Source organism: Colletotrichum spaethianum (genome assembly GCF_022836535.1).
Source record: "Colletotrichum spaethianum MAFF 239500 DNA, contig02, whole genome shotgun sequence".
Classification (NCBI taxonomy): Eukaryota; Fungi; Ascomycota; class Sordariomycetes; order Glomerellales; family Glomerellaceae; genus Colletotrichum; species Colletotrichum spaethianum.
Genome location: NW_026054772.1, coordinates 1,815,392 through 1,836,794, shown reverse-complemented (window position 1 = coordinate 1,836,794; position 21,403 = coordinate 1,815,392). Strand labels below are relative to the sequence as shown.

Sequence of the window (21,403 nt, the reverse complement as noted above, 5' to 3'; positions counted from 1 at the left end):
TGCCCACAAGTAACAACAACGTGGTTAAGTGTGACTTTTGATGCCTATTTGCACTGCCTTATGCTAAGTGTACCTCTGTTGTACAGTTTCAGAATCCTCCAACGCCCTTCGAAATGGTATCATTAATCATCCCTGCCATGCGCCACTGCGGCTAGCTGTCGCCCACACGTGTCTCCAACGTAAAGTAGATTTACAATTTCTCCAGCCACGCCTCGCGCTCCCCTCATGCATGCCCGCCGCTCTGAGAAATCATTGTGGCCGGGCCGTCGAGGAATTTGAAGTGTTCAATGGCAATCTGGCAGTTGAGCATGGCGGCGTTGAACCTGGCCTCACCTGGTGGCAGGATAACCATCAGATATGTATTGGTCGTGAATTTGAGGATGAACAGGTTGAACCGCGTGCCGGCCTTGTGCTCCATGCGCACGAACTGCTCAGCATTTCGCGGGGTGCCGGTGAAGCGGCTAATGGTCTGCTTAAAGTGCTTCATAATGTTGGACATGCGCTCCAAACGGTCCTCGGTGGGGTTCCGCTGCCCTTCTTCTGAGGTCCAGGATGAGACCGCGAGGAAAGACGTGCGCTCGAACAGCAGCAGCTCCTCGGCCTCGATTGCAACGCCGAGATTGGCGAGGTTGCGTTCTATAGTGGCCAAGTTGGGGACCAGATCGTGTATGATGCTGGCCCACGCCTTGTACAGACTCTGATCCCAGATACTCGTCGCAAACGGCGTGATATCGAAACCTTGCCCGACGGGTGCCGTCGAGGGGCTGGTGGGGTCGTCGTCCGGGTGCTGCTGCTGGAGGTAGCCGATGCTGTTTGCGTACTCGGCGGTGCGCTGGCGGACGACACGGACACGGTCGTCGTAGACGGATTCCCGGTGGGCGGGAACGACAAGGTCCATCTTGTGGATGAGGACGTAGATCTTTGCGCCTGGGGAGAACTGGAGGAGGGCGGAGATGATGGAGACGTAGGTGGCGAGGTCACGGTCGATGTCGCGAGACTCGATGTCGAAGACGTAGATGAGGACACCGACGTTGGAGAAGACATGGACGCGCTGCTGGGAGAGGTAGTTCTCCATGAAGGCTTCCTGGCCACCGCAGTCCCAGAGGTTGAGGGTGAGGTTGCCGAGGAATTTGACGTGGGAGAGGTCGATATCTATTGTGGCACCGCTAGAAAGAAGAGATTAGCCGGCAATGCTGCAACCGAAGAGAAAAGCGAGGGGAAGCCTACAGTCTCCGGGTGTCGCGTGCAATGTAGTTGCTAAAGATGATGCTCCTCATGCTAGACTTTCCCGAACCACTCTTGCCCATGAGCAGGACCTTCTTCTTCTTGGGTTTCTTGACCTCAGCCAGGGGCGCATTGGCCGGGCCATTGTTGTAAGAAGTGTCGGCCATTGCGCGCAGAAGCTATCCTCCACCTATGTACTGATGCAGGTCGTTTCGAAAAGGGTTTTCGCTGGTATCTCGAGATGTTGGAGCGTTTGAAGGAGCTCCGTCGTCGGAGCTTCGGGTAGACGATGTGTCGCCGGAGAGATCCTTTTGGTGGGAAACCTCGGCCGTCGATGCGACCAACTTAAAGAGCGACTGTTTCGGCGCGCTCAACAGAGTCGTGAACGATTGATTGGGCGTCGTAGAGAGCCTTGTACGAGGTCGAGTGCCCGACGGGATGATGATCTTGGTCCGCGACTTGATTTCCAGGAGGCGCATGGCACAGTACGTACCTTGACGGATCGGAGGAGTGCGAGTCGATAAGATAAGATTGCTGAGGTAATGTCGTTGCGCCAAGGGACACCCCGCTGTTGCTGATTGCACATCTCCATTGAACCCATTCTAGTTCCACATGTTCATCCCATCAGTCGCCTTTCGTTGACCCCACGGTCAAGGCCACGACGGCAGCGACCGACGCCAAATAGCCTTGAAAACCCTCGATGAGTGGCAGTAAGTACTGCGACTTGGTTGTCCTCTCGGCTGCTTGGAGCCGGCCGCGACGGTACCAAGGCCCCTCCCTCCTTGAGTTGTGCATTTCTAGCGAAGGCAAGGCTTTCCTGAAGTGATACGGACATGACTTATACCAAGAGCCAAAGTGACCGCTGAGGCAAGACTCGGGCAGCACGTGGTCACGATTTGAATCAAGTTTATAGGCTCAGTCACGAGGAACGATGCAAATGTTTGTTTCCCTACATCATGGTCATTTTCACGCCAGTCCAGTGCATCAAAGAAACTACAGTCTTTTTTTACGGCTTTTCTTCGATCCGCCAACGTAGCCTCAAGCTTGTTTTACTTTGGCAAAGAACTTGTCATCCATTTGATGCACGTCTGATAGCTCAGAGCAACGCGGCCCACTGGGAAGATGCCCCCGTTGGCGAAGTCGCCCTGCATATAGCGTACGTCGTCGTAACCCAGCCATCCAGGGAGTCCAGCCTCCCCCATTGCCTCCCGCTCAATGGAAGGGATATACTAGCTATCCAATGGTGAAGGATGAGGCCCTTCAGAAGGGACGACTTAGTTGCCCCGCCGCCTGCTGGAGTGTGAGACTTTGTCTTGGCTACTCAATCCTAGAGTCATGCCCACCCAAACTTCGCTTATCCCTTCGACTGGAACCAATGAATGCGATGCTGTCATTGAGTTTCGGGATGCCATTCTGCACACAAGGGGCCTGGTAGTGATACCGGCTAGCGATGGACTAGTGACGGCTTGTCTGGTGGATCTGAGTCGTCCCATTCGCCCTCATGAATACCAACATCCGAACGAGCGCCCATCCCTTCCCGAGATATTTGCAAGGCTTTTACATATCACTGTTCAGATCCCACTTCATGCCGGCACATGGTGGATGGAATCTGTCTGTTGCCTTGCCGACAAGGAAACTGATGGTTTGCAGCTGATAGACTGTCCTTGCGAGCATAAGATTGCGCTGTTTTCCGTGTTCTGAGATTACTTGTCGAGTGGAACTTGGTTGCATTTCGAGCACCAAGGAGACGGCCCCGGGCCGATGCACCCAGGCCGAAGATGAACACGCAATTCTCGAATCCGCAGCGAGGTTCTCCCCGCCGGCCAGAGCACCCAGGCAGGAGTCGATCGCGGGGAGTGAGTGCACCGGTTCAACGAACCAGAGTCGAAACACAAATCCGCCCTCCTCTTCCCAGCAACAGGCCTCTTATACTCGCGAGATACACTTCGCCTGAAGATGCACCAAAGACGGCTGCTCCGTCAACGCTGCCCCATCGCTCTAGCGGCTCCCCTGGACGCGTGTACAGCTCACCAACCCGGCCATTCGATCGGTGTCAGAGTCCTGTTATGACACTCCGTATATTGTCGCCAAGCCGACATGGCAACCGGGCCGAGAAGAAACAGGATGACCAAGAGAACAGATTGGCACAGGGCTCAGCAGACGATGTTCCTCCGTCGCCAGGTCTCAGAAGATCCATAAACAGCAAGCTGACTTCCCCGAAGCGTCGACGGCTGCCGCTGAGAGATTCCATCCTCCTGACGCGCAAAGATTCGGCCGAGTTCTCGACGGGGACCATATCGACCGATGCAGGTACGCCGCGAAAGCCACCACCGCCGTTGAGACAGCAACGAGCTCGATCCGAGACGTCGGAGATGAGCAGCATGCCATCCACTCCGTCCAAGTCAAGAATTCCGGATCTGCCCAGGTACGCAAAGAAGTAACCTAATTGCTGTTGATGTCGCACGCTAATCCCATTGTCAGACTTGGAATTCGTCCTTGCGATCACCCGCCCAACATCCCGCAGCCACCGACTCCACCCGCACGTCTTCCGCCGAGGGAGACTAACTTGGATAGTCAACAAGTGGCAATGAAGAATCCCGCTAATAGCTCGCTGGTTGCTGAGAAGCCACTAGTGTCTCGCATCTGTTCCTTGATCTTGGATGAGGAATTCGGCGCTGGCGCCGACAGGTCTTCCACACCACTCAAGGTCTGGGATACTGTGGTTAGGTGCTTAGATGACATATCGCGGCTCGGACAACCAGTACCTGCTGGCAAACAGGAAGAGCTGCTCTCTTCAGACTGTCAAGCCCCGGAGTCACAACGGCCCCTGGAGACACCTGCTAGCGGTGTTGGCCAGGACAATACTGGAAATGCTGTGAACGACAATCCCCATGGCCCAAGCCTGGAGGATAAAGTCGTCGAACTTAACGACATGCCGATGCCCGGTCATCCATTCAAAGATCATCCCCTAAGCCGCCACAGTCACGCCCAGTCGCTGCCATGCCCATACAGACTTCGCAATCCGATACGATTCAACGTCAGTGACAAATGGCAATGTGCCACTGGTAAATGGAAGAACCTTGCAGAGTTACAGTACGAACTCCAACGTATGGCAGCTAAAACCGAATGCTGACAGTTCCTAGGACACACATCATCAAGGACCACAAGAAATCCAGCAATGCCCATCTGTTTCAATGCCCGCGCTGCGAGAAAGGCTTTCCAGATCCTGCTGCTTTCAGGGAACATTTGATGCTCCCGAAAGATCAGATGTGCGACCCCACGTCTGAAGAAAGTTCTACAGGCGCCGACGTAGAAGATGGTCTCACGGCTGCCAGAGCGCGAGATCTTTCCTACAAGGTAACGAACGAGGGGTTAAAGTCCTGGGACGACCTCTGGCGATGGCTCTTCCCATCCGATAAGGTGGCGCTACGGCCTGGTAAGTTCTACTGGCGAACGAATGAAGGCGGACCTGCTGACCAAGTGTAGTAACCCTACCCGCCGTCGAACTCCCACAGGTAGAGCAGGAGGTGTTCGCAAGCAGCAATATGTCTAGTCTGAAAGCCAGCTTGGAGGAGCGTCTCAGGCTTCTAGCAATGCAATCGGCCAACGACGAGTCGTTTTCCTCGCAGATACCGGTTATCACCGGATCTTTGTCGTTGGTCGTCGAAGCACATCTTCGAAGTGTCTTCATAGCCTGCCGCAACCAGCCGCCTAGCCACTCCAGGAAGGTATCATTGACAAAGGACTCAGTGACTGGCCGGCCTAGGAATCTTTCATCAGCATCTTCGTCCAGCGCCAGGAGCATTGACAGGCTGGATCACCGTGGCCCAGTCATTGCCCTCAACGAAGGGCAGAGCACTCTGAGAGATGCGTTCCGCGTCCGAAACCATCGACAAAAAGGGAATAGCGACGAGACAAGGCCCGTAAAAACATCACGAGCCGTGACCCTACCGGTTTCTAAGATGCTCACGATCCCGTTCCCGCGCATATCGGCCTTGACAGAGCAGTCCGACGTGGGCCTCAGCCTAGCAACAGAAGACTTGAACGGCTCCCCGAAAGTCCCCGTGTCGGACGCCGAGTATTCCTCGGGAGTCGATTCCAGCCCGAGCAGCGCCGGCAGCTTCCGGGAGTCCAATCATACGGACATACGCTGCAGTAAATGCAACATGCGACCGAGTCTGCGGCCGGACGAGGACATATTTGCCGATCCCAACTTCAGCGGAGGGCCATCGGCTACCCAGGCGCAAGATCCGACGTGCAGGTTCTCGGATTCGGGGATAGGGATCTTGTGCAGGAGCTGCAGAATGTTGGAAGAACTCATCAATTCTTATTCGAGGACGTCGTCGCCGGCGGCCAAGTCTGAGAGGCGCAGTGGCGTCGCCGGCAGTGTGCCCAAGGATGCGGACACGACATCGGCTGCACCTCTGTTCTCGATGGACACCTCGAGCATTGTGGACGAGAGCGAGGAGGAGACGCTATTCGACTTGATCCTCGACTCGGCCACTTATCTCGATGACGATGGGAACCGCAAGACGGAGATTGTTCCATCCATGTTTCCTCTTCCGCCAGTCGGGTTGTCCAAGTATGATCGGTTCGGACAGGACGGCAACTTCTTCTGACTTCCTTTGTTTGATGGGTAGCAACACGGCGTTCTGGTATATAGTAGCCGGCACCGTCGTACCATCGGTTTAAGTCGATGAGGAAAGCCTTCTGGTTTTGTTTCATATCGCGAGTACTGGTCGGAAAAGCAACATTGGAACCAGGCGTTGGGGTTTTAGCAAGTGATTGAATTCCCATTTGTCTCATGCATCTTGTCGATAGACTATACCAAGACCAATGCACACCATATGTATCCCCTCGGTCTGCGCCTCTCTCCCTCGCGATAATCGTGAAACCAGTACCAATCCACAATCTCTAGGTCGGGGTCAAGGTGGAGGGACGTCGCGAGGGTTGAGGGGTCGAACGGGCCCATGCTGGGTAGGGAGGCGAGCCCTTCTGCGTCCGGTGTGCCGATGAACTTTGGTAGGCGACCAAGCCTGTGCTGTTCCAGTTCCTCAAGGCTGATGGCTCTGGTTTGCTTCCTTCGCCCGCGCCGCTGCGCCTCCTCTCGATACGTTTCGTCACTAAATGCTGAGATTGCCCCGCTGCCCGAGGAGCGTGTTTCAATGGTCATGCCTGAGTTTGTGCCTTGGCCTTTCTTTGCCAGCAGGCACTGGTCGGTCAAAATCGAGCATCCTATGTGTTCCTGCCATAGTTCCATGCATTTTCTTTTCCGGCGCCACATTCAGAGGCTCCGTCAGTTCCTTCTTACCTGCCTATGATGCGGCATGTTACGAACGGATACTGCTATTCTGGTGGATTGGGTCATTCTGACAATAGCTGGCTTCATGTTGTTGCCGTTTGATAACATCCAGTCCGCGAGTTTGCTCTTGCGCTGCTTAAAAATCAGATGACAAAGTAGGAGCCAGAAAGTGTCGATGCGCAATCATCAAGCAGTTACGCAGCTGTGCTAGCAACCCTTTTTGGAACTTCATCCAGACATCCATCTTCATACATCTTGGCAGAGTCCTTTCCGGCATACGATTATCGAAGTATTCCGTTTTAGTCGTTTTGAATACAGTATCCCGTTAAGATTCGCCTCTCCCGCCGCCATGTCTGACGCTGCCATGTCTGCCGCTGCCGTATCTGACGCCGCCGAGGCTGCCGCCAGCCGAGCCCACCTTGCCGCGATGGGGTTTCCGTTCCCGGGCGAGTCGGTTCTCAACGAGCCGCTGCCGGACACCCTTGCTGCTCTCGCCAACGTGTTGGTAATCCCAACAATGGCCGCGATGTCCGAGTCTGAGTACCAAGAGACACAGGATAGGAAGTAGTTTAATACCATTCCGAAAGCGAGGGCCTTCGAGGAGCGGCGGCGTCAACACAAATTGATGCAAGAGTGGCATAATGATGTCCAAAAGGAGTATTTTGGGAAACTTAAGGTGGTCGGTGGTGGTAAGCCGCCATACGCATAGGATGACCACCGCCGTTGGTTGAACAGTCGGATTGACTCGGGGTCCATACCCGTGGCTGATATAGCCGAATTGGCTGAGTTCGCCGAGGACGCAGCTTGTTGGGCTTTTGCGTAAGTGAACCGTCGATAGCAGCCCAAGAGCATCACTAACATTGCAGCAGGCAGGCAAAACGACATGCTTCTCTCCTGGCAAGTAAAAAACAAGGCCAAGAGTGAAAATACGGCTACTATACCTTCAGCAGCCGCCGGGCCCACGAGCGCCACGCGGCGGAATCGCGCCAGGACGCACTCGGCTAGGTAAGGGTGGCCGTGAGGCTACGTGCGGCCGAGCGAGCGGAGAAGGAAATGGGCCGGCCAAATTTGCTGGTGGATCTCGAGTTGCGAATGCCCAGAATCTAACGCCCTTACGGTCCGACAACCTTTCGATCGATTTGAGAGCTCGGCAATGGCTCGGCGATGGCTCGCGGGAGGATACCACCACACCCACTAGGACACAAGTGGGTGTTCCTTTCACATTCATTATGCGAAGGAAAACGCAAGAAACCCGAGGAAAAGATCACTCGTACTCTACTGCGAAGGAAAACGTACAAAACCCCCGATGCGGTCAAGTCCAGTGTTGTCTGAAGGTCTTGAGGTCTGACGGTTGACGACTCCCTTCAACACCTGGATAATGGCAATGACCAAATCGGGTACGTCGACGACGAGTTCGCACTTCTACGCAGTGTCGACGATCAACTCCTTGCCGCAAAGAAATTTCGTAAAGACAAGGAGGCCAAGACGAACTCAACCATCAACTGTCCTCATCAGCAACATCCACCGACCTTAACCACGAGTCATTTCTTCAACATGGGTATAGTGCTTCGACTGCCACGGTTACCATTTGCTATCAACCTTGAGAAGCCAGTACTATCTGTCCGAACAACCAGCCACGGGCTCCTAACAGCTTTGGTCATCAAGCCAGTCTCTGCCAACGCCGTTGGCATTCTGTCGTCTGCTTGCCATCTCCACATGTGAGCTCGTTAAAGCCAGCCAACTTCTGCTTTTTCCGTCACTAGTCACTTCATCCCTCGCTTTTGCACCAGCCATCGCTACAAGAAAACATCTGGTAGTCAACAAAAACAACTGGCGACTCCCCTATTCATCTTCATCTCCAACAAAGAGTTGTCAACCGAAAGCTTCCAATCCTTTTCGTTATTTGCGCATCTTTGCCCATCCCTATCAACCAGAACCAGAGCGACTGGTCATCGGCTTCCATCGTCAAATGTTTCTGAGAAGACGCGCAAGCCATCAAAATCCGAATTAAGTTTCATGTTGTTGGTTGCCTGTTATCAAGCTTCAAGCCGCATCTGATTCGGAGAAAATCTTGACGGGTAGCTTTCTCCGAAACGTCAGGTCATACACTACATCTTACCAGTCAAATTTCCCACTTCTTCTCTACGCCGCAAACAATTCGAATCATCCAACATACTACCAATTACCCGTCCGTTCCAACTGTGCGGATAATTGAACGAACTGTACTACCAATCTTTTCAAGTAGCGATTCAAAGCATCATCATCCCGGCTTCCAAAACTCATTACTTAGACTCTCCACTCAAGCATTGCCAATTACAGCCTTCAGCCTCGAGGACAACAGAGAGCTTACTGAGATGGATCCTTTCAAAAAGCTTCCAGCCGAGCTCCGTGTACAGGTCATCTTGATGATCCGTTCACGACGTACTATTTTGCATTTCATCCAGGCCTCGCCTGTCATGCTTGAACAATACACCACATCGAAAGGATACATCATAAGAGCGTTGCTTGCCTCCGACCTCGATGATGAGATGATTCAAGACGCTATGGCGATCATTCTTTTTCCTTCACTGCATACCACCAAACCCTTGACGCTCACAGAAATTCGCCATTGTCAAGCTTGGGCAGCGCAACAGCTCCCCAATCCGCTACTCAAACCTTCAAAAGAAAGAAACCGTCGATTAATCAAGAAACTCGACAGACTACATGGGCGCCTGTTATTTTTATCGAGGACTACCTGACTAAGGCTACTGCTGTCTTTCCTCCACGAGAGTACATCTGCCTTTCTGGTTTATCACGAAGTCAGAACCATTTGACGTTCAAGGATCAGTCATTTGGTCCTACATTTGATGCGGCCAATCTTACAGGTCCCGAAAGAAAACGAGTACTCAGAGCTTTTTTGCGCTGTCAACTCATGTCCTTGATTTATCGTGGACAAGTATTTGAAGCCCGATGTTTCCTGAAGAATTTACGTCAGTACGGGGGCCAGGAATTTCAGCCGTTCGACCGAGAGGCCATTCTTTGCGTTCGTGCATATCTAGAGTCTCTTTACGCAGCCATTTTCGCACATTGCAGCGATTCATGGCTACCGGAGCCCACCTCATCTCCCAACCCTAGTCTGCTTTACCCAGATAACCTATACGTCGACTCTAAAGCTTATGCCTCCCATATGGGCCGGGAGTGCATGTGCGTTCGAATTCCATTGAAACTGGCGAACTCTGGCTTCGACCTTGTCATGAACTTTCTTCGATACGCCACGGCCGGACGGCATGGGCGAGATCGCCTCAAGCAGTGGTTTATGGACGTCTGTCCGGGGCAGGAGCCGTGGGATAAGACGTTCAAATGGGGTTCCTCGGTGGATCGGTTGATGCGTCCTCATTGCGAGAATAGAGACGAAGATGATCATCAAAGTGGCCCAGGCATGTACCGTGTGCTCTATCCGCTTATTTCAGGCTCGTCTCGACTGCACAGAGACATATACCGACAACGGGCGTGGGTGTTCTTCGATGACGCCCGGTTTTACCCATCCTCTGGTGCAAAACCACATTTTCCGACTGAGAACGATCTTGAAAAAGAACAATCTGACGCTGCAAGATTGTATGAGGCATGGTTTATGAATCCAGGCCGTGCCAGAGCTCTGCATCGATCACAAACGTGGCATGACGAACAGCGTTGGAGGTGTCGTGATGATGAAAAGATTGGAAATTCTCAAGACTCGAAGCTGGAGAAAGAGCGCCAAGATTCACTGCCTCAGGTAACAGGCGAGGATTGTTTTCGGATTCAATTTCCGTTCTGGGCCTAAGAACAGCATCCGGCTAATGGAGTGGTATGGTTGTGGCCTGCTTCTCTCAAGCAGCGTGTACATGGCATATCATAGCAGGCAGTGATCTTTTAGTAACGTGTTCTAGTAATTTGGAAGCGGAATTGAGCGATAGCGTTGCAAGCCCTAAACAACCACCGGTAAATATTGCAAGCAATTGACAACCAGGTGAAAGTAACAAGCTGGCCGACGACCTCCCTCCCCCAACGCACATACGGTAACGGAAGCTCAACCGCCACAGCGTAAAAGGGGACTAATCACATCAGCCAATTCATCGGATCGGGCAACCAGTGACGTCAGGGCTGCAGGGGTAGTCTCGCAGGGGTGGATCGACCGCAACCGCCTCTACAGCACAAAGCAGACGTCATACTTACAGCTTCAGCTTCGAGCTCCCTCCCAAGCTCAGGGCAGCTGCTGTGCCCGGACACTCAGTCACTCCCTCAGTCTCATGTCATTCATGTCACTTTTACATATGCCACTAGAACTTGATCCAGAGCATTCCCCTCCATACTAAAAAACCAATTTCCCAATAAAAGCCCCTCTCCCCCCTCTTTTCCTCGTGGGCTTGTAAAACTCCCATTCATCACCAACTCAACACATATACCATTGAGCCTCAGCCATAAGCACAATGGCCGACCGAGGAGAAGGCTATAACGCCCGCTTGGGCGTGAACACAAACGAGATCCCGACGCCGCAACACTTGCCCAACGCGACGTCGGGCGCAGAACAAGACCGGTACGGCGGCTGGTTCGGCGGAAGGGCCGCTGACAAGGTCGGCGAGAAGATGGACCAGGCCGCAGAGAAAATCAGAGACAATGTGCCCCGCGGTACTGCAGCCGAGCAGGAGCGTGTTGCCGGCTGGTTCGGCGACAAGGCCGACAAGGCCGGTCACAAGATCGACCAGGCCGCCGAGACGATCAAGGAGAACCTCCCCCGCGGCGCCGGCGCCGAACAAGAACGTTACGGCGGTTGGTTCGGCGGCAAGGGAGACCAAGCCACTGAGAAGCTCCGACAGAACCTCCCACGCGGCTCTGGTGCCGAGCAGGACCGTTACGAGGGCTGGTTTGGCGGCGACAAGCTCCCCTCAGCTGACAAGCTCGGCGAGAAGCTGCCGCACGTCTCGGGCGCCGAGCAGGACCGCTACAACCGCTGGTTCGGTGGCGACAAGGGCCCCTCCGGTACCTGGGTCAAGGAGCATCTCCCCCAGACTTCGGGTGCCGAGCAGGACCGCTACGCTGCCCACTGGGAGGGCGCCGTGGACAAGGTCACCGACAAGATCAAAGAGAAGTTCCCGCGCGGCACCGCAGCCGAGCAGGAGCGTGTTGCCGGCTGGTTTGGCGACAAGGCCGACAAGGCCGGTCACAAGATCGACCAAGCTGCCGAGAAGATCAAGGAGAATATCCCGCGCGGTGCTGGCGCCGAGCAGGAGCGCTTCGGTGGCTGGTTCGGCGGAGACAAGCTGCCGTCCGCCTCTAAAGTCAAGGAGCATATTCCCCAGACTTCAGGAGCCGAGCAAGATCGCTTCGGTTCCCACTTCGAAGGCAAGGCCCCGTCGGCAGAGCGCATCTACAACAAGCTTCCTAGAGTGTCCGGCGCGGAACAGGACCGATACAGCTCTCACTTCAGCCTTCACCCGAGCAACCCTGTCAACACCGCAACGACGACGACGCTCGGTCTGCTCCAGAACGCCCTCCTTCCCTCCTTCGGCATGCACGCCGGTCTCAGCACCGTCACATACGCCGTGGCTCGTTACACCAACAGAGCCGAGGTCAAGGACTGGCTTTGGCCCTCGGGCATGGTCGCCAACGCCTGGTGGACCGCCATCGGAACGCGTGTGGCCAACGACGGCCTCTCTATCTCCTCTGCATGGAACTCCCTCGGTTATACCCAGAAGCTGCTCCTCACCGGAGTCAGCGCCTGGGGTCTGCGTCTGCTCTACCGCATCGCATCCCGCAGCGTAAAGCGCGGCAAGGATGATGCCCGCTACGTGGAAGCCAAGAAGAAGGACCCCCACTTCTGGGACAAGGCCTTCTTCACCATGTTCCTTCCCGAGGCTGCGCTGCAGGCACTGATCTCTCTGCCGTTTACTCTGCCGTTCCGTGCGCCTCTCACCAGCGCTAGCGCCTCACCCTTCACCGACTACCCCGAGACCTTCCACAGCTTGGCTGTCTTCCTCTTCACCACCGGCTTCGCCCTTGAGACCCTCGCCGATACCCAGCTTGAGAACCACTCTCGCAAGAGCAACGAGCTCACCCGTGAGGGCGTCTGGAGCATCGTCCGCCACCCCAAGTAAGTAGACCCAGCCCCGAAACCTGAAGGACATATCACTGACAAGCCATCACCAGCTACCTCGGCGACGCCCTCTGCCACTTGTCTTTCCCCGTTCTGCTCTACAGCGCCGGCATGATGCACCCCCTCGCCGTCCTCGGACCCATCTTCAACTACGTCGTCCTCCGCTACCTCGGCGGCGACAAGGAGAACGAAGCCAACCAGGAGGTGCGCTACGCCAAGGAGAACCCGCTCAAGTTCCAGCAGCTGCAGGAGTACAAGCGGGACAAGAACAGCTTCTGGCCCAGCCTCGGCGAGTACGACAACAAGTGGGTGTGGATCGTTGCCGCGTCTGGTGTTGCCGGTGCTGTTGTCGAGAGAGGCCTGCTTGCCTACTTCCGTGGTTGAAACGATATATGATAGAACTTGTCTGAATAGTGTAATAACTGCCTGCGAATGATGGCACACTTTTGAATGAAAATTTTCATCTGTTCACCGTTTATCATCGATTGAATACCGAGTGACAGTTTTGATGGCCCTCAGTTGGAATGTCAATACACATGGTCATGGGCCCCTATTGCTGTTGTCTCATTCATGTGAGCCAGAATCAGGCGACATATTGAGTTCTTCGACAACGCTTCTCATTCCCACCTTTAATTATTTACAGTCATTTAAAAGAGGCTTCTCAACCTCGGTTGATATTCAAAATATGTACTAGAATTCAATCCCGCCTGCCTCCCCTTCTCAGTCAGGCAGTTTACGCACTTTAGTCGCACTACACCCTCTACAACAGCTTCAGGTCGAGAACAACGCTGGGAGTGCCCTCGAAGCCCTGGGGCATCGAGTAGGTAAAGTTCCAAAACTCAAAGTCGCGGAGCGGCGAGCTGGTGCCACCGACAGACCCGGCGAACGACAGGCTGTACGTCTCGTTGACGTTGCCCGTGACGTTGACGGCCAGGCCCTGGACGTCGGCCCAGCCGGAGACGGTGGGCTTCTTGAGGAAGGTGGCGACGACGAAGGTGAAGATGGAGTCGGCGGTGCCGTTGGGGTAGGTGAGGCTCAGCTTGTTCGGGGCGACTTCGACATCGAGCTCCATCTCGGTGGGGTAGAGCTGTGAGGCGTGTTAGCTGGCGGGGGGTTCTCCGACGGAGTGTGATAAGTTGAGGGGATGGAGAAACCTACCGAGATGAAGGCGATCTCGTCGCCAGTGTTCCACTGGATCACGGCCGGGTTGAAGGCCTCCTGGTTAATCGCCGGCCCGCCGATGACGTTCTCCTTGAAGGACTCGGCGCCGATGGTCAGGTTTTCCGAGAGCCAGGAGGAGATGTTGCGGGGGACCAGGTCGTAGGGAGGGTAGTAGGTCGACGCCGAGAAGGTGTGCTCGCCGGAGAAGGTAGTCAGGTTCGCGACGAGACCCTCGGGCATGAGGCTCTCGTGGAACTCGGCAAGGATGGCGAAGAGGGGGGCCCAGGCGTAGTCGGCAGAATGGGACATGGCCGGGGGCTTGTGGAAAGTCAGCATCACTCTGGTCAGGCACAACATCTCCAGGGTTGGGAAAGACGGAGGAGTTTGACTCACATAAGCAATCATGGACGAGTTATCCTTGCCAATCAACGTCCAGAACCACAGCGCCATGAGACTGACGTAGCGGTTCATGTCGTAGCCGTAGGCGCGGTCCCAGGGGCCGGCCATGTTCTTCATGCTCGGGTGCCACAGCTGGGCGACGGACTTCCACGTGTCGGAGAGCATCTGCGGACCCTTGATCGACATGACCGAGTCCTCGGGGAGGTACTTGGACCAGAGGGTGAGGCCGAAGAGGGAGACGCCCGTGTAGGTGCCGGAGTTGAACTCGGAGAGGGTGTTGGCGCGGTCGAAGAGGTCGATGATCTCCTGGGCGTAGTTCTCGCCCGACTGCGTCATGTTGGCATCGCCGAAGCGGCGGCCAGTGTAGCCCGAGACCAAGGCACGCATGATGGCCTGGGAGAGTCAGTTTCAATGTCCTAAAAGGGGCAGGTGACGCGGGCCACATACGGGGTTACTGTAGGCGGGGTAGAGGTTGTCGTCGTCGACGCCGCCGACGCGGTACTCGTCGCCCTTGGTGGTGTTGTACAGCGACTGAAGGATAAGATCCTGCGTGTCGTTGCTCAACAGGTGGGGGAACTCCTCGAGCGCCATGACAAGCGTCGTGCCGACGAAGCCGCGCCAGTTGGGGTCCCAGGAGTTGTAGATGCTGGGCGCGTAGTCCGGCGAGCCCACGTACGGCTGCTCGGGGTACATTTGGTAGTCACCATACCTATGTCTTGTGAGATTCACGCACTTTTAGGCCTTTTATGGTCCAATTGAGTAGGAAAGCTTACCATTGCTCAGACACAACCTTGAACTGTCCGCCAATGGTGTTGGTGATGATCTTCTCGGCCTGCGCGACGTCGTCGCCCTCGTTGCGTGCCAGGAGACCGAGCGCGTACCAGATGGAACTGCGCGTCTCGTGTCTCAGGGCCGCGGCGGCGCTGATGTCGTAGAGGTAGCCCGCCTTGCTGTCGTAGTAATTGTCCATCCAGGACATGGACTCATTGAAGAGGCCCTGGGCGCGGACGGGCATGGAGGCGGCATACGACGAGGCGGTCGCCGAGCCGGCCGCGAGGGCCAAGATGCCCACTGCCTTTGACGTGCTGAAGACCATCGTGAGAGGGTGATTGAGGGGGCTTGGTGTAGGGGAGACAATGGACAAAGCTGCAGAGACCTGGAAAACCTAGGAGAGGCCAATTGGGAGCCCAGGGACCCGGGCTATCTTAATATAGGTGTATAGCGATACATCGTGTTGATTCTCCCCCGGCCAAGACCGCGGGCGCAGGTTACCATCCAGCGCAGGACCCGAGGGGACCGTCGTCATCGTACCTTGCATTGCAAGAGGGCCCATGTCAGCCCGCGCGTGACCGACGACGGCAATGGGCAGAGGCCCCGTACCAAGAGACGTCAACCACGGGCGACCCTTACATGGGAGCTAAGCTAACTTGCCGTGTTAGCCCTTGGCAACCGGTGGCCCAGCCACCGGGTCGGTGTTGATGGCCGTGTTAGGTAAGAATGCGGAGGCGATAACGAGGGGTGGGAACTGGGCATTGCACTATCACAAGAGAGGGTACGTTCGCCAACAAGTGGGACGTTGTAATTCCCCAATGGCAAGCAGTAATTCGGTACATTCCCGAGCCAAAGGGAACAGGCGATAGCGGAGCGCGACATTGAGCCGGGGAGAAGGGAAAGAGAGAGAAAGGCAAAGTCGGGGGACAGATGCTTGATTAGCTTCGGCAGGGATCGTCCTTGACGATGACTCGATGTCGACCCTGACGAGGCCGTGGTGCCGTGTTACTTCTCCGCACTTTTGGAGTCCTGTCGGGTCGAGAACTGCAGAGTGGCCCTTGTTCAGACGAGTTAAAGGGTCCGATAGGCCGGGTTGACAGCCCGGCCCGGCTTTGACCGGGTGATAAAGTTGCTCTATCGATATTATCAACCGCTGCGCTTTTATCGTATCTCTTGCTCATTGCGTCTCCCGTTCCTGTCCGCTAACTAGCCCCAGAACGCAATCTGCCCCGTCGTAAGGATGCAGCGTATCGGGTCGCGGCAAACAGCGGCTTGTGTCCGGGTTCCGTTGGCTGGTGCAATCATCCAACGGGGTCCTGGCAAGGTGCTATCAATTGTGGACTGACGGCAATTAGGGGCGAAAACACCGTAGGGGTTCTGTACATTGTGCATGAGCCATGGATATATGTTTCTCGTGATGCCCACGCGCGTGGAAGTGGGACACAATGGCACGAGATCACAACTGTTGCTGATTGACAATTGAAGCCTGTCTTCTGCACAACTCGGGATCACGGCAAAGTCAAAGACAAACATAATGGCAGACCTTAAGTTGTCCACAGACATCTCATCGAGTCCGAGGAAGAGCGTCGATGCTGCGCCGGAGAAGAGCCTCGATGCCGATGAGCTTCGTCTGGCCCAGATGGGTAAGTTGGCAAGTCACGGGCATCCATCCTCAACTTTCTAACATGTTGATTAGGCCACACCCAGGAGCTGAAGCGTCACTTCAGCACGCTCAGTCTCATCGGCCTTGCATCAACGACAACAATTTCCTGGACCGGCCTGGGTCTCGGCCTCATCACTGAGATTAACGCCGGTGGCCCGGGCGCCGTCATCTACGGCTTCATCCTGGTGACTCTGCTGCAGTGCTTCCTCGGCGCGTCCCTAGCCGAGTTCGTGTCGTCGTACCCGACCGAGGGTGGCATGTACCACTGGATCGCCGCCGTCGCGCCCAGGAAGTTGACGGGAGTGTTGAGTTTCTTCACCGGATGGTTCAGCGTACTTGGCTGTGAGTCGAGCTCTTGTTACTGACGCACTGATCGCAACACTGACCGGTCCACAGGGATCTTTACGACCGCCTCGACGAACCTGATCTACGCCCAGGTCCTCATGGCCCTGATTGCGGTCTACCATGGCGACCTTGAGATCCAAGCATGGCAGACCTTCCTCGTCTACCAGGGACTCAACCTCATCACGGCCGCCATCGTCATGTTCGGCAACAAGATCATCCCCGGGCTGAACAAGTTCTCGCTCTTTTACCTTCAGATCGGCTGGTTTGTCGTCATGGTCACCGTCGTTGCATGCGCGCCCACCCACCGCAACACCGAGTTTGTGTTCCGGACGTGGATCAACAACACAGGCTGGGAGAACCAGGTGGTCTGCTTCATCACTGGTTTGGTCAACCCTCTGTACAGTCTTGGTGGACTTGATGGCGTTACGCACATCACGGAAGAGATGCCCAACGTGAGTCGATCCTAGGTTTCCCAATGCAGCAGGGTAGGGTATACTAACGTTTCACCAGCCGTCGCGCAACGCGCCTCTTGCTATTGCTATCACGCTCTGCATCGCCTTCGTCACAGGTATCACCTACCTGATCTGCCTCATGTTCTCCGTGCAGGACTTTGACGCTCTTTCCACGACCAACACCGGTCTGCCGCTTGCCGAGCTGTTCCGCCAGGTTACACAGAGCGCTGGCGGAGCGTTTGGTTTGACTTTCATTCTCTTCATTGCCCTGGGCCCTTGCGTTGTCAGCTCCCAGCTGAGCACTGGAAGAGTATTCTGGGCCTTCTCCCGAGATGGTGCCATGCCCTTCTCCAAAGTGTGAGTCTCATTGCGTTCCCTGTGCAGCGGCCTGAATCCAAGCTGACAAGGTACAAATCAGATGGTCGAAAGTCCACCCTAAGTGGCAGATCCCCATGAACTCCCAACTGGCTGTCACCGCCGTCGTAGCGGCGCTCGGATGCCTCTACCTCGGCTCCTCGACTGCCTTTAACTCTCTTCTTGGCACCGCCGTCACCATCAACAACATCTCCTACATGTTCCCCATCGTCACCAATCTCCTCACAAAGCGAAAGAACATGCACCACGGCGTATTCCACATGGGTCCTACCCTGGGCCCCATCGTCAACGGCGTTACTGTATGCTGGCTGACGTTTGCCATTGTGTTTTTCTCCTTCCCCTACGTTATGCCCGTGGAGCCTGCCAACATGAACTACACTTGTGTTGTTGTTGGTGGACTCACCGTTTTGGTTGGAGCTTGGTGGTTCAAGGTCGGCTCGCAATACAGCGAGAAGATGCTCCAGGCAAAGGAGGAGTAAATGGATTCGAGATTACTAGGGCTAAAGCACTTGGCATCTTGGAAGGGGCAGCGTGATGATATGGTGAGGACCCGCAGTAGAGCGGCTTGTACAGCGTAAAGGCCAATAATTGGAAGATTGGCATGTAGAGTAGAGCCCTTCTAAGTGGCAGTATAAACGTGGAGTGGGGCCAGTATGGTCGAAATACAGTATAAAAGATCGAGTTATAGAATTTGACATGTGTGCCATGGAACGTGACATGCAGTCGTGACGCATGTCGCCATCCCGTCACTCCGCAGTCCCGCTTGTGTCCATACCTAGTGCAGGCGGGTACCCAGATTGATCGTATGGAGAGGCCCAGGCTTCCGGTAACGTTCGGGACTAAGCTCGCTCGTCTACCGGATCTATGGACTTCGCCACGTGGGGTAAACGGGTCCCAGAAGGCCCCCATCTGTGAAATGAGCTACCGGTGATACCGGCGGGGTGAAGCCGGCAACCGGGAGATTTGCCGATACCTTTGCATGGTCATGCGTTAGGAACTGTAATGCACTTTAAGCCGTCGAAATGATGAGAGAGAGGACAAAAGTGCATTCGTCATCTCCCTTAAACTGCCACTTCAACCTTTCCAGCTTGCCTATTTCCAACTAAGACTACCGCTTGCCACAACATCTTCTTGATACCCTCCTCCTTTTCACTTGCTTTCATATCCAGATCTTACTAGGCACGTCGAGACAGAAAGCCAACATGAGACTTATCATTAGACCCGACAGCAGATCGGCATCCGCCCATGTGGCCCACTACATTCTGGGTATGACCTCATTCAACGCTTCAGCACGCCCTTGGTCAGCTACACGAAGCAGAAGCATTCTAACACCCATCAGATCGCATCAGAACCTTTGATCCAACACCCGAGAAGCCGTTTGTTCTTGGACTTCCTACGGGCAGCAGCCCTATTCAAATCTACGAAATTCTGGTCACTGAATACAAGGCTGGCCGTATTTCTTTCGAAAATGTCATTACTTTCAATATGGTACGTATCGAGAACCGATGCAGTTGATTCAACAACGTATGTGTTCCCTTGTATTTGAGTCCAACCTAACATGGACTTCTAGGACGAGTATGTCGGGCTTCCCCAGACACACCCAGAGTCATACCATAGCTTCATGTTCCACCATTTCTTTTCACACGTGAACATCAAGCCTGAAAATGTCCACATCCTCGACGGCAATGCGCCTGACTTGGATTCTGAGTGCGCGGCTTTTGAGGATAAGATCAAAGCAGCCGGTGGCATCGACCTCTTCCTTGGAGGTGTCGGTCCGGACGGTCACATCGCCTTCAATGAGCCGGGGTCGAGTCTGGCTTCTAGAACTAGAGTGAAGACGTTGGCGATGGATACTATACGTGCCAACGCTCGCTTCTTCGGAGGTGACCTGAGCAAGGTCCCGCAAATGGCTTTGACTGTTGGTGTGCAGACAATCATGGAAGTAAGGCTTTCTGGTACACATGAACTTGCGAGAGACTCGGCTGACAACCATCGGACAGGCGAGGGAAGTCGTCATCATTGTGAACGGAGCAAGCAAGTCTATTGCTCTTCAAAAGGCGATTGAAGGTGGAGTGAACCACATGTGGACGCTATCATGTCTTCAACTCCACCCCTACTCGATGATTGTGGCGGATGAAGATGCGACTCTGGAGTTGCAAGTGAAGACAGTAAAGGTGCGTAGGGTTCTGAGGAAACGAAACATAAACTTTCTGACACTCATCGCACAGTACTTTAAGAGCATCGAAAAGGTCGGGTTGGGCAAGGGTTTCGAGCAAAAATTGCCTCTGAGGCTGAGGACCGTGTCGCTTGCCAGCCCTCCTCAAACACCAGCAGACAACAAGCCGGCTTTTAACGAAGACCACCTTGTAGAGTTGACACCGGATAGCATGTCATCTCGCATTGCGTCGTGGCCCGTCATTTGAGGTAGAACGCGAATCTAAAGTGGGATGTTGAGAAGGGTGCCACTACTAGTAGATATGTCGCGTGTACCTAAAAGGAGTTATATGGGTAGAATGATTTGATGACCTAAACATGCTTCAAGGAGGTTTGAACAACGATTATGGATGGTCTCATGATAATAAGTGAAATTGACGCTCAACCGCCCTGATTCTCATAAGACCACAGGTCATATCCCGCCTGAAGACTAGACTGATCAAAAATGTACCACGAGTTGTCCAGATTGCGAATTTCTTGTTCAAAGCCCTCAGCTGCCCCAGATGCGGGTGTGTGGAGTCCCTGAAGCTTCTGCTCAAGCCGTGTAGCCAAAATCCCTCTCAAACTAGGCTTTGGCTCATGCATCTCTCTCAACTTTTGCAGATGAACGCCGACGTTTTCTAGATCTGTGGATAATACGTCAGCTTGACAACCCGTTTCACGTAACACGTGCAGCCTTACCATCAGGTTCTCCGACCCCTCCGTCAACTCCTTGAAGTACGATGAGTGCAGCCCATGTGATCATGACCAAGTCCCAATTAGACCATATAGCAGAGTCACACATCTGAAGCTTAACAGCTGCTCTGGCTGAGACTAGAAGTTCATGCTGCTCTTTAGGAGTCGTGTTCGAGAAGAGGTTGCAGCCCCTGGCTGGATGATATATAGACAAGACAAGGAGTCGATGCAGGATATACTGCCGGAACACGAGCTTTTTCTCGTGCTCTGACTCAAAGTCCTTGTCACTAAACTCTACTAGCCAGTCATCCAGTTGACGTGCCCAGTCACGGATGACAGCTCCGTCAACCCCACTGAAAGGGACGAAAGAGATCTCTGCAACGCTAGGCTCACTTTCAAAGCATGACCAGATTGTCGGGAGGCCTCTTCCAGTAAAGTGTGTCAAGCCTGTGTGCATCATCCTTGACAGCCGATAGAGTTGATCCTGCAGGGGGATCTTCAGCCTTGGCAGCGGCGCTTCGATAGGGATGATCGGACAAGAGAGGTGGATCGACGCGTGTTCAAGATCCACAATCTAAAAGCATTAGGACGACTTCACAACTGCAACGGTAAGACATACCTGGAGCCCGGAGAATAGCCGTCGCCACTCGCGAGATCGCTCGTCAGCATTAGATGGACAATGCTCCAAGATGAGACGGTATGCAAGCGATATC

General features: G+C 54.5%; 8 protein-coding genes across 8 annotated transcripts; 6 read left to right on the top strand and 2 right to left on the bottom strand.

The window, feature by feature from the left end:
* Positions 1 to 223: 223 nt before the first annotated feature.
* On the bottom strand, positions 224 to 1,391 carry ColSpa_01393 (Ras-related protein ced-10; the record flags this gene model as incomplete). The annotated part of the gene is made up of 2 exons (XM_049267605.1): positions 224 to 1,166; positions 1,228 to 1,391. 2 exons carry the CDS (start codon positions 1,389 to 1,391, stop codon positions 224 to 226), a joined length of 1,107 nt encoding a protein of 368 aa, XP_049123562.1.
* Positions 1,392 to 4,224: 2,833 nt separating this feature from the next.
* On the top strand, positions 4,225 to 4,777 carry ColSpa_01392 (uncharacterized protein; the record flags this gene model as incomplete). Its single annotated transcript, XM_049267604.1, has 3 exons — positions 4,225 to 4,261; positions 4,361 to 4,660; positions 4,740 to 4,777. The coding sequence occupies 3 exons, from the start codon at positions 4,225 to 4,227 to the stop codon at positions 4,775 to 4,777; spliced, it is 375 nt and encodes a 124-aa protein (XP_049123561.1).
* Positions 4,778 to 5,390: 613 nt separating this feature from the next.
* Positions 5,391 to 5,843, top strand: ColSpa_01391 (uncharacterized protein; the record flags this gene model as incomplete). Its single annotated transcript, XM_049267603.1, has 1 exon — positions 5,391 to 5,843. One exon carries the CDS (start codon positions 5,391 to 5,393, stop codon positions 5,841 to 5,843), a length of 453 nt encoding a protein of 150 aa, XP_049123560.1.
* Positions 5,844 to 6,875: 1,032 nt separating this feature from the next.
* Positions 6,876 to 7,094, top strand: ColSpa_01390 (uncharacterized protein; the record flags this gene model as incomplete). The annotated part of the gene is made up of 1 exon (XM_049267602.1): positions 6,876 to 7,094. One exon carries the CDS (start codon positions 6,876 to 6,878, stop codon positions 7,092 to 7,094), a length of 219 nt encoding a protein of 72 aa, XP_049123559.1.
* Positions 7,095 to 10,971: 3,877 nt separating this feature from the next.
* ColSpa_01389 (uncharacterized protein) lies at positions 10,972 to 13,019 on the top strand (the record flags this gene model as incomplete). Its single annotated transcript, XM_049267601.1, has 2 exons — positions 10,972 to 12,632; positions 12,689 to 13,019. 2 exons carry the CDS (start codon positions 10,972 to 10,974, stop codon positions 13,017 to 13,019), a joined length of 1,992 nt encoding a protein of 663 aa, XP_049123558.1.
* A 376-nt stretch (positions 13,020 to 13,395) lies between these two features.
* Positions 13,396 to 15,291, bottom strand: ColSpa_01388 (uncharacterized protein; the record flags this gene model as incomplete). Its single annotated transcript, XM_049267600.1, has 5 exons — positions 13,396 to 13,722; positions 13,794 to 14,114; positions 14,190 to 14,588; positions 14,643 to 14,904; positions 14,969 to 15,291. 5 exons carry the CDS (start codon positions 15,289 to 15,291, stop codon positions 13,396 to 13,398), a joined length of 1,632 nt encoding a protein of 543 aa, XP_049123557.1.
* A 1,209-nt stretch (positions 15,292 to 16,500) lies between these two features.
* On the top strand, positions 16,501 to 18,280 carry ColSpa_01387 (choline transport protein; the record flags this gene model as incomplete). The annotated part of the gene is made up of 5 exons (XM_049267599.1): positions 16,501 to 16,609; positions 16,663 to 16,971; positions 17,026 to 17,426; positions 17,485 to 17,783; positions 17,845 to 18,280. The coding sequence occupies 5 exons, from the start codon at positions 16,501 to 16,503 to the stop codon at positions 18,278 to 18,280; spliced, it is 1,554 nt and encodes a 517-aa protein (XP_049123556.1).
* Positions 18,281 to 19,003: 723 nt separating this feature from the next.
* ColSpa_01386 (glucosamine-6-phosphate isomerase 1) lies at positions 19,004 to 20,224 on the top strand (the record flags this gene model as incomplete). The annotated part of the gene is made up of 4 exons (XM_049267598.1): positions 19,004 to 19,067; positions 19,141 to 19,289; positions 19,372 to 19,743; positions 19,802 to 20,224. The coding sequence occupies 4 exons, from the start codon at positions 19,004 to 19,006 to the stop codon at positions 20,222 to 20,224; spliced, it is 1,008 nt and encodes a 335-aa protein (XP_049123555.1).
* Between the last annotated feature and the right edge of the window lie 1,179 nt (positions 20,225 to 21,403).